This window comes from Papaver somniferum, chromosome 6, assembly GCF_003573695.1.
Source record: "Papaver somniferum cultivar HN1 chromosome 6, ASM357369v1, whole genome shotgun sequence".
Taxonomy (NCBI): domain Eukaryota; kingdom Viridiplantae; phylum Streptophyta; class Magnoliopsida; order Ranunculales; family Papaveraceae; genus Papaver; species Papaver somniferum.
This window is the reverse complement of record NC_039363.1, coordinates 158,243,484-158,259,900: the sequence shown is the minus strand read 5'-3', so window position 1 is coordinate 158,259,900 and position 16,417 is coordinate 158,243,484. Positions and strand designations below refer to the sequence as shown.

Below are 16,417 nucleotides of genomic sequence, written 5' to 3'. Positions count from 1 at the left end.
ACACATGTGAGACCCATAAAAAATCCGACTTATTGAGTGCAATTATCATAAAATCCTTTTAAGTGAGGCAGAAGTCGAGGCGAAATGCTTATTGATCGCTCTCAATCACGCGTACTCTCATTATGGTGTGATTATTTGTCACTCAACATTTGAGAATGAGAATATGTTCTTTGGTATTTCTAACTTCTTATTACTAGCATGCATAAACTCTTTGTCCTCATAGCTCTTTGGATGCTTGGGAAGCTGGAACACTTTAAAGTTGGAGTAGCTTTTGTGGGTACATCTCTTGTAAGCCCTCACAATACCATAACTCCTCCACTAGAGACACCTAGGGGTTTAACGGCATGTTTCATAAGCTAAGTGCATTCGTATCCTTGACGACATGGAGTTGTTGTATTTTACTTTAGGTAGTTTGCTCGAGGACTAGCAAAAGCTAAGTGTGGGGGAATTTGGTAAGTACTTAATTTACATGTTTAGAATGTCAATTCCATACTAGTTTTATCTATAATTGTTGCATATTACTTGTTATTATGATTATTTTCTAGTTTATGTGTCATATCAGGTGAATCATCAGAAAAGGAGCTATAAAGTGCTTAAATGAACAAGGAAGTGGAGTCTATCAATGAAGGAAGGCCAAAATCCAAATTCAACTCATTCAAATCTATGATTTCTTAATACCATCTTGAAGAGAACGATAATACGAAAAGAACGCAAAAAGAATGATGTCGTTCCGAGTTCGTATGAAGAAGTTATAGGTGAAACAAGACTGAAACTTGAAGTTACAGAGAGAGGTTCGGCTGATAACTTCATCAGCTCGAGTCAGCGGAACCTGGAGCTTAAAATCAATATTTTCGAAGAGTATACAGGAGAGTGTTCGGCTCAAAATTAATTCCATCAAGTGATCTGAACCTGGTGATCGCCTGGAGTAATTTTCAATTGTCAGGTCGTCCGGGAAAGGTCGGAAAGTTATGAGCCGAACCTGACAACTTCCTGGGACATATTTGGACGCGAAATTGACTTGCTACTCAAGGAAACACGGTCCCGGAAGGATTCTAAAGCCTAAATTTGAGAGTTGTATATAAGAAGACATCCAAAGCCTTAAGAAGACATCTTTTAATATCTTTTAATATCTCATATCTCATCTCATATTATATTTTTGTTCTTCATAAAATATTATAGGGTTTACCCCTTTAGGGGAAACCGGGTAATTGTGTAATCATGAGAAGCTAAAATTTTATTGATTGAGGATGAATTCAATATTCTAAGCATGAAGCTTTATTATTATACAAATCTATCCGAAGTTCTATCATTTTATCGTTTGTTTTCACTATTTATAGGGTTCATGATTGATTAATTAGATTGTTTGGAGTGCATGCTAGATTAATCTTTTGATCATTCTATTGCTAATAAAGGGTTAGGATATTCGTGTAATTGTTGATTAATCCTTACACAAGTAGAGAATGCGAGATATTGTAGAGGGATTCTGTGGAGAAATTGGGTGTGAAGACAACACTAGTAAGTGGACCTTGCGCTAAGAGTCTAACTGCTGGGATCAACCTAAGTTTACATAACTTAAAGCTTCCGTTGGGTTACACTTTGAGTGCGCTACTACTTGGTGGTTCGGTTGGATAGAACTTGATATGCGAGTGCTTCGATATCCGGTTACATAAGGGACTTTGAGGATAGCACTGCGCCAGCTGCTTTCCTACGGTTGGTGATGAATGGTTCTAATGAAGATAGATAAGTATACTAATCCAGTTATCGCTTGATAACGGCGAAGGATTCCTTGGTCATCTTTCTTTTATTTGTTATTCTTTTTATTTTACTTTTATTCAACCCCCTTTGTGTTTTCCTTTGTTTTGCTAATATAAATAACATATCAAGTACACAGCTCTCTGTGGGTACCATCTCTTACTATCGATATATTTCCAATTAATTAGTGTGAAATACCTTAATTAATTTGTTGTGGTTACGACACGCATCAAATTTTGGCGCCGCTGTTGGGGAGCAGTCGCTAATTGATTTGTTATTCGTTTAGCTTGTTTTTATTTCCTTTTTAGATTTTGTTTTTATTTTATTTTATTTTCTTGTGAGTCGTCATGTTTCCTTACGGAAATAACATGTACGGAGCACAAGATGAAAAATGCAGTTGTGGTAATCAATATGGTTTTCAATCTTATTCATATGACAACTACCAACCATCCTATGGGTATAATCAAAACAATCTTTTGGCTATGATCAATATTCCACAGAACCTTATGGATATTCTCATACATGTCAACAACCTTATGATGGTCATGTAAGTGAACAATCACAAGGATAAGATGATACTTATGCTACTAATCCGATTTCTTTGAGTGTTGCAGAAAGAATGTGTACCATGATGGAGGAGTTGCAAGGACAAATAGTTCAATATTACCATAATCAAGATGAGCATCTCCAAGAAATTCAAAGGAATGTGGACAACTTAAAAATACGAATTGCTCAGCTCAGTGAGACAAGGAATGAAGAAGAAGTTTGGCATCAAAACCAAAATAATTCTGAAGTTCTTATGGAAGACAATAAATATTTTGAAGATGAGCAACCTTTGGAAAGTGCACATAATAATGATGAAGTTATTCCAACTCCGGATTGTAATAATGATCATTTGCATATTCAAAAGGAGGAGCCTTGGTATGATCGAACCATTGTTATGAAAGGTGTAACATACTCAAATGAATATCAACGTTACAATGAATGTATGAATTACAATACCTTCAGGACGGTTGATTTGCATGGAGTAGACCCGATTATCTGTTTGTCGGAGACTCATACGAAAGACCCTAGGATTTGCACAAGTGAACTAGAATTTTTTGGGGAGGATTCCGATTCGGATGATGAGATTGTTGAAGAGATTGAGATTGATAATGAAACCAAATTGATTGAAGTTGTGGAAGACCCAATTGAACTTGTCAAGGAATATAATGATGCTGAGATTTCGATTGAAGCAGAAATTAAGAGTTTAATAGAGGACCACGATACTCTTGAGGTAAATAATTCATTGTTAATTACGAATGAGGATCTGGTACAAGGTTTGTCTAATCCTTTGCATAATTATATATCTATTGATCATTTCCATCCAATTGAAGTAGATTCTCAACGATTTGTTAACCAAGCTTTTAGGAAAATACCTCACTTAGGATTGGAGTTATGTGCTTCCAAAGTTTTAACAGATTATTTTGCTTCTAAGTATCCACCACTTGATGTGTTTGATTCTAGCATTGTGCAGGTTCACCAAACTGAAGAACCTTTTGAAGTCCCCGAATTTTATGTTCTCTATCCACTTTCGAGTGTAGAAAGAACTAAGTGTGAGGGAAACTTCAATAAAGTGATAGCTTTAATATTTATATCTTGTGCTAATGTTTTCATGAAGATGTTATTAGAATTGTAGATTGTTGTCTGGGTAGACTACCAGATTTTCAGATTGTTGGTGTATGGACAATAACAAGAATGTCAGGCTGAGGACGTTAAACTAAGCGTTGCATGGGAGGCAACCCTAGGTTTCGTATTTTCTATCCTTTTGTTTTTAGTTTTCTTCTTTTGCATATCATATTAGGATTTCCCACCTTGATTTTACTTAGGACGAGTCAATTACATTGAGGACAATGTAGAGTTTAAGTTTGGGGGAGTGTTTGGATATTTTGCATATAGAGTTTTTAGCCTTTTTGAGTCGATTTTTGAAAAAAAATTGCATTAAAAACCTCCAACTTGTAGAGATTTTAGAGTCACTAGCATACTTCTAGGTATGTTTACATAGAGATTCCGACCGACATACTGAACTTGGAAGTGTTAGGGAACTACGTTGGATTTCTTGTTTGTTAGAGTGTTAAATAATGGATTTAATCATGCCGGTGATGCAAACGAGGCGCAGGGAGAAATGCATTATTAGAGTTGTTGATCAATCATTAGTGGAGACTACCTATTTTCATATCAACTGAGGCACCAGACCAGATTTCTTTGTATATGACTAAAGAGCTTTCTTTTGAGTGTGTTTCACCGTACGTTAATTCCGGGTAGAATGGTGAGCTGCCCAACCTTCCACCAATAGAAGCACTACTCTTTGAGTTCTAATTTTGTCAATCATGAGGGTGACGTCTATAGATGAAAGCCACCTTCTTGTAGTTTGATTTGTTGTTAGCACCATTCTCTCTCGCCAATAACAGATCCATAGAAACACCATCATCATCGACAAGGGAGGGACATAAAAATCTACAAGGAAAGTTGAAGACGTTTGAGGTTTACAAGCACAATACGAGTAAGAGCGACATTTCATATCCAAGTAAAGCAACATACAATGAGCAGATTTTATATACATGTTGAAGACTTACACATAAGGAGCGAAATTCTATATCAAAATTAAAGATTTAAGTACAAGAGCGAAGAAAATCAAAAGATGAGAGTTATTGAAGTTCATGATATGAGACAATACAAGTTGTGAAGAATCAAACGGTAAAGTACTTCACCATGGCTATTTTCATTGTTATTTTTGTATTATTTTTCTTGTTTTATCATCTAAAAAAAAAAGATTTGCATTTAGGTTGTTATTTGTTCAATAAGGCCATAGGGGAGAAAAATATATAAAGAAGTTTCAAGCAACAAGGAAATTGAGGAAAAGAGTTATAAATTGTCAGAGTTTAAGAAGTTCAAGAGTTTATCATCAACAGTTGAAGACCGAAGACGAAGAAGACGAGCCGAAGGAAGACGTTTCTACTGGATGTTGTGAGATGATTCTGAAAATGATTTGGAAGAGGAAGAAGAAACAGAAATGGAAGAAAATGCAGAAATGGAAGAAGCTGCAGAAAAAGAACCGTCCCCAAACATACAAAGCGATAGTGGACCAAGAAAGCTGGGACAAGTCCCTTAAACATGTAGAAACGCCCGAATTTAAGGTATGGAATACACATTTCTTTTTCTAATTTGTTTTTCGTGCTTATTGACTATCCTAGCATATTAATGAAATTATTTTTATTTCCTCTACAAATTAAAGTCGGAGAAGGGAAAAGATGCAATATCACAATCCAAGTTCCATATCGGACGGGACGAGGAGGACACACAAGATTAAGAGAAAAATTAGTAAGTCTGTTGTATTATTTATTATACACTGCACAGTAAACAGGAAATATCAAATAGTGTTCCATCGAACTTATGTTTTGTATGTCGTGTTGCGTGTCTCATATACGCAGAAACTTATAACGGTATAAGGATGTGTCCACTTACACCATATTATAACGGTATAAGGATGTGTCCACTTACACCATATTGTAATTTTGTCACATTATATGCTTTGGAATTGATTTTCTGTTTTACACAGTTAATATTTGTCTTGATGTAAATCCATACTTGTTTTTGGTAACTACTAGGTCCAAAGGAGAGATGTTGCCGAAGAAGATCTTTCCAACCGGTGCTTCATGTGGGCAAAAGCATGCGAAGACAAAAACGAAATTATACAAGCCAATTTGTCATGGTGAACACATTTGAAGCTGTGAGAAAACAAAAACTTCCCGGTCCTCGTGTTTTTTAACCAAAGAAAATGCAAAATGATGGGTCTACCTAAAGAAAATGCAAAGTGATGGGTCGTTAGACCGACTTTGTTTTACCGCAAGTGCACGGTGTCCAAATTGTAGACAATAGCAAATGTGGTTCGTTCCCACGAGGAGTGTAAACTACTTCTAACTAATACGATTCTAATCAAAACCAATTCAAGTGGAAATTTTCAGAACTTTATAGAACTTTATACTACGGAAATAAGCAAATAAATTGAAGTGACAAACAAGATGAGTCTATTTTTACTTATTTTCTTTCGCAAGAGTATTTTTACTCACGTAAAGTTGCAACACCTGGCTACTTAAACATGAAAGATAAGTCATTAAGAATTCTTGTTAATCGACTAAGGATTGTTTGATCTCGACCTAAAAGTAGAACTTCTAAACACTATGTATACCTGGCATACAAAGTTGAAGAATAGTCATTAATCTATAATCAATCAGGTCTCAATGGGATTGTCTATAGCTTACCTATGTAGTATACTTAGCATAAAACATGAAAAGATTTATAAGAACAATCAACCAATATGAGATACTCAAACATAAATTAAGATTTTGATTAAAAGAAACTCTTGTTCAAAACATATAAAATAATCTAGCCTACAAGTTCATTCTTTCATCCTAACAGTAGTTTAGCAAATCATAGCAAGTAGAAAAGTAAAACAGCAAACCCTAATTTTCTTCCCTGAGTACGGCCCCTCTCCTTGAGTTCGAGTCTGGTATTTATATGTGCTGCTGGGACTATAGTTAATCTGGACCCAGCTGATAGGTGCCAAGCCCAATCCATGAAGCAGCTTCAGTTTCCAAATGCAGACATCACTAAAGTCCGGCCACTGCACCACTTTCTGCTTTCAGTCCTCCTAATTCTCGACCATCAGCACCAACTCCCATTTCCTGAACCGATGGCAACAGCCCCACACAAGACTAGCCAACATATATCACTGCCTAACTTCATATTCAGGCCATTAGTAACTCCTGCCATAGCACTTCCACCCGACTTTCCCAATCCATTCTTTTCTCCCTGAACTTCAGTTCATAACATTCGAACCAACACCATCTTCATCTCCTCTACTAATTCAATCATCACCAACTGCACCAAATCAAGGCTAAGAACTGGAATACATCACAGCAATTGCTTACGCAACACAAACACCAGACCCATTCAACCATGTACAGCATCACCTAGCAGAGAGTTGCTGCCATGAACGTTTACAAGAGCTGCTTATGTAAAATCTCCATCTTCCTTATCAATCTCCAGCTTCTATTCCCTGTGAACCCTAACTCTTGTTACTTTCTTCATTGAGTTTCAGTCCATATAAACAAACCCCAACAAATTAAGCCAACTCAATGACTACAGCACCAACTCCTTTCTTCATCGACTGAAACCATCTTAGCCAATCCATAACTCCATTGCTGCTGTTTCAGTTAGATTCTATCTCCATTCTCGTCTACAATTTTACATTGCCACCATCTGAATTTGACAGCCCCTGATTGAAATCAAATCCAGCGAGTAAAACCCACACTCGGATTCAATGGGTTTCATCTCCATTTACGCCTGAAACACAGCCACCATCCCTAACTGATCATTTGTAATTACAACCACCACCATGAACACAACCTTAACATCTTCAAAATCTGACTTTGTTGTTGCTGTAGACTCAAATCGCATATGAACCCATCCTTCCTAACGAACCAGAATCAACACCACCTACTTTCATCATAGATTCGAAGAGCATGATTCAGACAGCAACCAACACTCGTTTTTATCCCTTTCTCGGGCCAGAAATTTACTGCAAAATCTCAAACAACTCCACATAAATTCAATTACAGCACCACTCATTCTCGTCATTAGACTCTCCATCTCGATTTGGTAGCAGCAGCTTGAAGAAGACATGAGAACGAACTACCACCTTGTTTTTCTAGACCTAATTTTTCATAAGAAGAGATGATGCTGTTCAATGCCTAAGAAATGTCACCAACAACTGTGGTGCACAAGCATCCACGTCTACCTTCTTAGCCCATTAGTGCAGCCGACACGTATGGCAAAGAAAATCATTTCTTTGTTCCAGTACATCAACCTCTCAGGCCATCAACCTCTCAGGCCATCAGATGACTTAAGTGGTGCGGCGTTACGTTGTTGGCTTGCCAGCCACAAGCTCCCCTTAAGCTCCAACTCCAATCAGTGCCATGAGTGATTTGAGTGGTGCTATATATAAAGATACCAGGCCATCCATTTTGGTCATTTTTTGGTCCGATGATCGGATTTCACTTGTAATTCCTGTAAAAGCTCCAAAATATAGTTATTAGCGGGATATCGAGACCTAGCTAGTATAAATGTAGGTATAAAAGTGTCGTATTTGCGTGCTTATTAGATTCCCCCACACTTACATTATGCTAGTCCCGAACAAAATAGAAATTAGATCCACTCAACAGCTAATCATATACAAAACTTCAAGACCACCTCAACAGCTGGTCATCATGATTTGTTTTTCTGTTTCTTTTTTTATAGAGATCTGGTTCCACAGCTGGTCATAAAATGCAATAGACTCAAATAAACCACTTTTTTTTTGATACAGACCCGCTCCACAACCGGTCATGAAATGCAATAAGATTCCTAAAATAGACCCACTCACGACTGGTCATAACATAAAAGTGAATAACCTATAAAAATCCAAAGTGTTAACCGCTCCCCCACACTTAAACTTTACATTGTCCTCAATGTAGTTGAGTACATTGAGTCATCCAACGTAGAGTTAAGGTGCAAAATTCCAAAATGCAATATGCAATACCCAAACGAAAATAGAAGATAAAGTAAAGGGAACAAAACTGATGGGTTGACTCCCACGAAGCGAATGTATTTGTTCCCTGCTTGCGCGCATCAAGTAATCTCAAGTAAAGTGAAGGTGATACACAACAGCAACCTTCCAAGCATATAAATAAAGTCTGAAAAGTTGGGAATCAACCCAACATATCAAGTTAGCTGCACATAAGAACCTGCGAAGATTATAATCAGCCAAACATATAAGAAAACTCATTCCTTGTTCAAAACAATCTGTATTAATCAAGTCATACTTTATCGGGATGAGTAAATTAATCACACACAAAGGTACAAATTGTTCAGTAGTGTTCATTCAAAACGCAGACACTGAATTTGGCTCAAGATCAATTGAAATATTTTCAGTTGGCAAGCTATCTTCATTAGAAATAGGAGGAAGCAATGCCCTAAAAATTGCAATATGCATCGGATCATCATACTCAACAAAATGATTTGAGAATATATCTAATGTCCTATCAAAAGCAACAACTCCTAAATCTGGGTCTAGGTCCGCGGAAATAACTTCCCTTGTTAAGTTACCTATATTACCCACTGGAGGATCAGATGCATTGACAATTTTAATTAGCATAGGGTCATCGGATTCTGCAAAATGGGCTAAACAAGTGGAGAGTGGTTCAAAATAAGCAGTCCAAGTTAACTTCCCTGTATCAATTCGATCCACATTCGTACATGCATCTCGAGAACTATTAGATGGATCGGCAAAAAATGGACGTACTACAACAATTGTCTCATGCATAATGGGATCTTTAGAATCAGCAAAATGGAATAAGCAAACAGATAGAGGTTCAAGTTCGTCGGTAAAAATTACCTGACCAACATCAATATGTTCAACATTCAAAAAAACATTCGGAGAATCACAAGATGAATCAGCAAAAGTTGCGCATAGTGCAGCAACAATATCATGAATAACCATATCGTTATCATCTTTAACTAAGTGACCTGTATAAATCTCACAATTCAAATAATTAGAAGATTTCTTATTACAAACATCTACTTCCTTTGAGTCGTTAAACTCGACAGTAGCATCCTCTACATACTCAGGTTCTTCTACATCATAATTATCTGAACTTTGAGAATATTGGGAATCCTCACTTCCACTCAAAATTTCTACAAGTTGATCATCATCGGTTTCTTCCTCAGAATAATAATCAATATACTCTAAAGTACAATTAGATTGGGATTGAGACTGTTTTGGGAACCAACTTTGTTTCCCCTCCAACTGTCTAGTCATTTGACCTACTTGATCACCAATGTTCTCTAAAGCTTTTTGACTGGTTTGTTGAAATTGAGAAGTTCTTTGACTAATTAGTTAACAGCCTCAATCTCTCTTCCAAACTCAAATTTCTATAGTCTGAAACCTCATTTTTCTGTCAATTCAAAGATTGTTCACCTATCTCAAATAATTATCCCCATTGTATTGGGTTTGGTACATGTGTGTGTGTTTTTTTTTTTTTGCTTAATCATGAAAATTTTATTACCAAAGAAAACTGAAATGTTTACAAAAATTCTGACTAGACAAGCCCAATAACATAATTGATCAAAAACAACCAAGTAATAAAAAAAAATCAGTCCCATATAATACAATCCCAAAACAATTTGGTTGTGGAACTAAAAACAGATGGACACAAGTATAACCTTCAGCTTATAAATCTAAAGTATAACCCATTCTCATTTGCTAGCTCTCCCAAGAAGTTTGGTTTCTCATCATAATAGAGGATGGTCCCTCTTGCAAGCTAAACCCCCTTTTTCGCCATTTTGTCAGCAGAGAAATTGATTTCTCTGTATGAGTGCTTGAATGATGCAGCATATGTTCCTCTTGATATTATTCCATCTGTTTCTTACAATCCAGGGAATACTTCCATTGCTAAAAGCTATTAACGCTGCCAAGGAATCTAGACTGAACATACCTCTGAGAAGTTTTTTCCTACTACCCACTCCCCTGCTATGATGACAGCCATTATCTTTATATAGTTTGATGCCACCCCCAGTCCTCCAGTAGATGCTCTTTTACAATACCCCGTGCTGATTCCTTGCTATGAAACCAACACCAACATTTCCAGGGTTTCCTTTGGATGCACCATCACAGCAGATTAGTATTTGATTGCCAGTAGGAAGTTTAAAAAAGCATTGCTTCACTTTAAAGATATGAGTTAGAATTCCGTTGATACCAAAATATGATGTGATCTTCAAATCATACATACTTCCCCATTTAGTACCCTTAAACCTTATTGTACATTCTCTGGTGAAAGTAATTATCTTCTGTTTGAATTTGCGTATATTTGGATTTTCTTCATCATAGATTACATTATTTCTTGTATACCATAATTCCACCATTACACTGAATGCCATATTTCTTTAACTGCTGCACTCTTTCCCTTAGCAAAATGAATAATCTTCTAAAATTTTATAGGATTCACAAAGTTGAAGATACCACCCAACCAGTGCCATATTTTTTTACTGAATTCACAATGCCATAAAATATGGTCCATCATGTCTTGTCCATTACCACATAAGTAGCATTTAGACACTGTTGTAAAACCTTTTTTCTGACAGATTCCTCAGTTGCACAAGCACCTCTCAAGATCTTCCATAAGTTTGCTGAAGTGTATGGATGCACACTTGGAATCCAAATTTTATTGGCCCAAGGATATTCAGGGTACTTCTTTCTTACCAATTGTGCTGCATTAGAAACAGTGAGATTTCCTTTCAGATCAGCTTCCCAAATTAGTTTATCTTGCTCTTCACCTAGTGCTGGTAGTTCATTCATATCAAAAAATCTGTACATTTCCACTGGAATTTTCCAATTTCCATTAACAATCAATTGCTCAACTTTCAAATATGGATGTTGTAATACATAAGGATCTTCAGCATTCCTTTCAATTAGTGCATATTCTTTGATCCGTTTGTCATGCCAAACTGAAATGTTTTTTCCATTTCCTACTAGCCATCTCTTTCCTTCATTAAATTCAGGAATCACCCATTTGATGTCAGTCCATATAGATGATTGATTGTGGTATGTAATCTATTCACCTTTCTTACTTTTATATTTAGCTCTCATGAATTGAGTCCATTCAACATCTTCAGTTTCAATCTTCCATAGCAACTTCATTAGCAATGCTTTGTTCATAACTTCTAATCTTCTCAAACCCAAACCACCTTCTGAAATTGGAGTATTGAATTCATCCCATTTTACTGTAATGAGTTTCTTTATAGAAGGATAACCAGACCACAAAAAATTCCTCATAATATTTTCACATTCTTTGATGACTGTTTTTGGCCACTTGTAGACTGGTATATTGTATATAGGTATGTTGCATAATACATGGTTGACTAATATTAATCTAGCAGAGAAAACCAACAATTTTCCCATCCAACCAGCTAGCATTTTTTGCATCTTTTCAACCGAACCCCATGCTTGAGAAGATTTAACTCTTCCTGTGTTGAGTATAACCCCCAAATATTTATCTGGTAGCTCTGATAAACTCATTTGTAGGTACTCAGCAATATCATGTCTTCTTACATCAGATACTCCATCCACAAAGCATTTGCTTTTATTCTTATTTATAACTTGTCCAGCTGAAATTTGGTACTTCTCCAATAAAAGCATTAAGTTATCTAATGTTTTCTTATTTCCATTGTAAAAGACAAAGATATCATCTGCAAACATCAGATGTGAAGGTTGACAGCTTCCTCTAGTTACCATAGCTTGTATCTTCTTTTCTTGCACCAATTTAATGAGGTTTCCGCTTAAAACTTCTTCTTCAAGAATGAATAGAATGGGAGACAGTGGATCTCCCTGCCTGAGCCCCCTTCCAACTCCAAAGAAACCATAAGGTCCTCCATTAACTAGCACAAATATCATTGCAGAATCAAAGATTTTTTTGAGCAAACTAATGCCAATTTATGAAAAACCAAATCTTCTGAGTACTTCAAATAAGAAATCCCAGTTCAGTGAATCAAAAGCTTGAGATATATCAAGTTTGAGTCCTACATTTCCATCTCGTCTTTTAAAATTTAATTCATTTATCATCACATAAGTTAATACTATTTTATCATGAATGTTCCTACCTTTAACAAAGGATCCTTGTTGAATGGAGATCATTTTCTCAATCTTAGTGCTTAATCTTGTGGTGATTATTCTTGTGATGATTTTGAAGTTGAAATTAGCTAGTCTTATGGGCCTAAATTTGTCAGCTTTCTTGACACCCTACACTTTAGGTAATAAGAACAAGAAATTGGAATTTAAACCTTTAGGTATGAACATGTTACTTCAGCAGAATTGAATGGCTTCAATAAGTTCTGAACCAATGATTTCCCATGCAAATTTGTAGAAACTACCAGGAAAACCATCAGGACCTGGAGCATTGTTTGCATCCATTCCATATACTGCTTCTTTAATCTTCATTGTAGAAGGAACAACATCTAAGAAGTAATTATCTTCTTCAGTTAAAATTTTTGGGATAACATCTAAAATGTCTTCAGAGATACTTGCATTCTGAGCTTTAAACTTCCTCTTGTAATGTTCTACTAAGACATTTGCAATTTGTGCTAGTTTAGTTGCCATATTTCCATCATCGTCTTCAAGTTTAGTGATATTGTTCTGTGACTGTCTAATCTTAATGCTTGTATGAAAGAAAATTATATTAGCACCTCCCTCCTTGACCCACTTAACTCTGTATTTAGCTCTCATTAACTCATTGTATTGTTGAGAAACCATGTCATGTTTTCCTCTTGTTGTGACTAAATTGTTTAGGAGTTCAATATTTTCAGGATCATTATCAGATAACAAGGAAGCTTGTAAAACTTCATCTTCTGTAACCTTAACTTTTATTCTCAAATCACCAAAAACCTCCCAATTCCACTTCTTAATAATTTGTTTCAACCTTTTTAGTTTAGCCATAAAGGAAAAAGCTGGATTACCTGCAATAACTTCATTCCATGATTCTTTAATTAGAGTAAGAAACTCTGGATGAGAAGACCAAATAGACTGATATCTGAAAAGAGAGTTCTCTGGCTTAGTAGAGTTTACTACTGCACCAAAAATTGCACCATGATCTGAAATGCCCCTTACTCCAACTTTATAACTCCACCCACCAAATTTATCCAACCATTGTATATTGTAAAAAGCTTTATCTAAGTCACACAGTATTCTTTTTTTTCAGCTCTGTTATTACACCAAGAGAATTTGATTCCAGTTCTTGTGGCTTGTATAAGATTGCAAGATTCTATACAGTCTCTGAAGTCTTGCATTGAAACTCTGAGAGGTCTTCTACCACCAAACTTTTCATCACAACTTAAAACCACATTAAAATCACCAATTATCATCCATGGTAAGTTCATTGCACTAATATCTTTTAACTCTTCCCATAATTGTCTTCTGTCCACTGTGAGACATGCTGCATGAATACCAGTTACCATAACATCTCCAACTTTAACTGTGATGGATTTCTTGGAGGTTGATACTACTACAGGATTGGATAAAGAAGAGTGCCGGTACAACCAAATATTACCTTTTGTTGTATCAGTTGATTTATGAATAATTATTTGACTCATTCCAGGGAGTCTTAAATTTTTTATTCCATTGCTAGAGACTTCAACTTTTGGCTCAGCTATCCATAAAAGAGAAGGTCTAAAATTTTTAACTAAATTAACTAGTTTGTCTTTGTCTTGTTGTCATAGTGTAGAATGTAGGGGCTACCTGGATGTCTGTCATTAGTAGTTATGTAGGAGTGCCCACATAGTATTAGTGTTTATCTTTAGTAATATTCATTTAGGTGTAATGATTGGTTTAGATTAGCCCACATGGATTGTTAATGGCCGTAGGATATTGGATGAGTAACTTGGCCTTATAAGGTCTGAGTCAGTCTGTTTTGTAAAGGAATTGAACATCAATTATCAGATAAGAACTTTGTTCTTCAATGGTTGTGTTCTCTGAACTCAGATTTGGCCTGAATCTATTGATTTAAGAGGTGTTTATCACCAATTGTATCCATCTGTTTGTCTAACTGTTGTAGTAATACAACAATTGGCATCAGAGCCGTTCTATCCTATAAAATTTCTTTAAAAACATTTTTCTATCATGGATTCAATAGATGAAAAATGGATTGAAATGAATGGAAAACTAGTACCTATAATGAAGTTGAAAAGGATAGCAGCAGAGTAATTACATGTTTGCTCTAAGTGGCATTGGTATTATTTGACGAACAAGGACGCCGTAGATCGAGACTGCAGAGGTGGTTAAAAATGCTAACTAAGGATTTTGATAGGATGACATCACTCATGATTATTAGGAATACTTCTTCCACATATCCATCTCCTTGCAGAATGAGAAACGATTCTACAGCTGTTGATGAATTTTCAGAATCGTAGTTTATTCCTTCTTATTTCTTTGAAGAAGTTTCAACTGTCGTTACTTCAACTCCTTCCGCTGTCGACGATGAAGAAGGTTCTCTCAATTTAGGGTTAATTTCCTCAAATTTCGTTCATGCAAAGAAGGATTTGTCTATTGGTGAGAGTTTACAGTATGAAAAAGTGCATAAAACTGATATTATTGAAGTCATCAGGTCAAATAAATTCAAACTCTAGGAAGTGAATAAGTTCACAAACAACGGCGTGAATGAACTACTTATGAGAAATTGCGTCAACTGTTTTTCAGAAATCTTGGAAAATGTTGAATGTTTGATCGATTTGTTCCTTCTCAACAACAAAATTTTAGGTATGCCTTGCTTTCACTTCCAACTTGATGCTTCTCGCTTGTTGTTCGATCGAGGTAAATGTACTGGTAGATTGATTCTTCAATTACTTCTTAGCTTTGGGTATAACTCATACTTTTTATATATGCAATCAATTTATCTTTTATGTGTTAATGGTACTGAAGTTTATAATGTGAGGAAGCTATTTGTTAATATGCCTGAGAGAGGAGCTTGTAAATGGGGCAGTGGAACATCGGTTAACAAGACAAAGATGCCTTACAAGTCACTAATAGCTGAATGTCTCCTCATGGTCATGGATTTTGCTGGATGGATATATGATCGTGGCAAAATGTTCGTTATGTTTAAAGGATATTTTTCTTTTGTTGACACTTACAAATTTGGTGTTGATACATATACTTCATGTGAGCAAGTTCTTGTTGGTTCAATTATAATGGATAATTACACAGATGAAATTCTTTATAAGCTTGTTTCAAAACACGGGTACCATTTAATTACAGAGACTGCATTGTTGTTACACGTTAAGAATGGCTTATATGTGAAGAGGGGAGAAACGGAAGATTATTTTCTGTGCTATTATTGTTTTGCAGTTTGCAATCTCATGGTTCAACTTGTACAACCATACCCATTCAGTACTTCAACAGCCTTCTCACATGGTTTTTATCAAATGCACCTTTTTCACTTCATGTGCTATCGTGTGTCGTGGAGAGTAATGAAGTTCACATACCAGCAGATAAGTTCCCTTCCCAACTGCCCCAAGTATTGAATTCAACTGGTGATCTTGAATATTATTGTTGTATTCCTTTATGGAGTTTGAATGGGGAAGAAGCCGAGATCCTCTTGTCTAATTTTACAAATGTTTTTCATGTGGAATTTCTCATCGTTATTGTTGATAGACAAGGTGATCAGCTCCATATTTTTGTGAAAGAGTTTAAAATTCTTGCATTGCTTGTATTTTTAACACATGCCATTGCTACAGCTCCGTTTTATCTTTCAGGAATCAGGGTTGCGCTGGTATACATGAAAAAGGATCAAATTTTACTCTTTGCGATTCAAATTCTAAATGGGTTATTGAGGATTGAGTTCTTACGGTGGAAATATAAGTTGTTTTTGAAAAATCGGGGGTCTAATAACACCACCCAATATTTCGCTTAGCAATCTGTATGGACTAACTCCGAAATACTTTCTAGAGAATCAACTAGACAGTCAGACTCAATCTAGGTAAAAGTATCTTAAGGAGTTAATATCTCTCTCTTGTTTTGATTTACTAGAGCTAATAGAAATCGGCG

The 16,417-nt window shown here is 35.9% G+C and overlaps 1 protein-coding gene across 1 annotated transcript; it reads right to left on the bottom strand.

Moving 5' to 3' along the window:
- Positions 1–12,688: 12,688 nt before the first annotated feature.
- On the bottom strand, positions 12,689–13,971 carry LOC113291710. The gene is made up of 2 exons (XM_026541209.1): positions 13,650–13,971; positions 12,689–13,551 (listed from the first exon to the last, which is right to left on the bottom strand). Exons 1-2 carry the CDS (start codon positions 13,969–13,971, stop codon positions 12,689–12,691), a joined length of 1,185 nt encoding a protein of 394 aa, XP_026396994.1.
- Between the last annotated feature and the right edge of the window lie 2,446 nt (positions 13,972–16,417).

What these genes read in the sequence shown, in the direction of transcription:
- LOC113291710 (XM_026541209.1), bottom strand. Translation starts at nt 13,971, where the DNA reads ATGAGTCAAATAATTATTCATAAATCAACTGATACAACAAAAGGTAAT. An exon ending in AATGCAAGACTTCAGAGACT is followed by an intron (nt 13,552 to 13,649) that starts GTATAGAATCTT and finishes TGTGTGACTTAG; the next exon opens with ATAAAGCTTTTTACAATATA.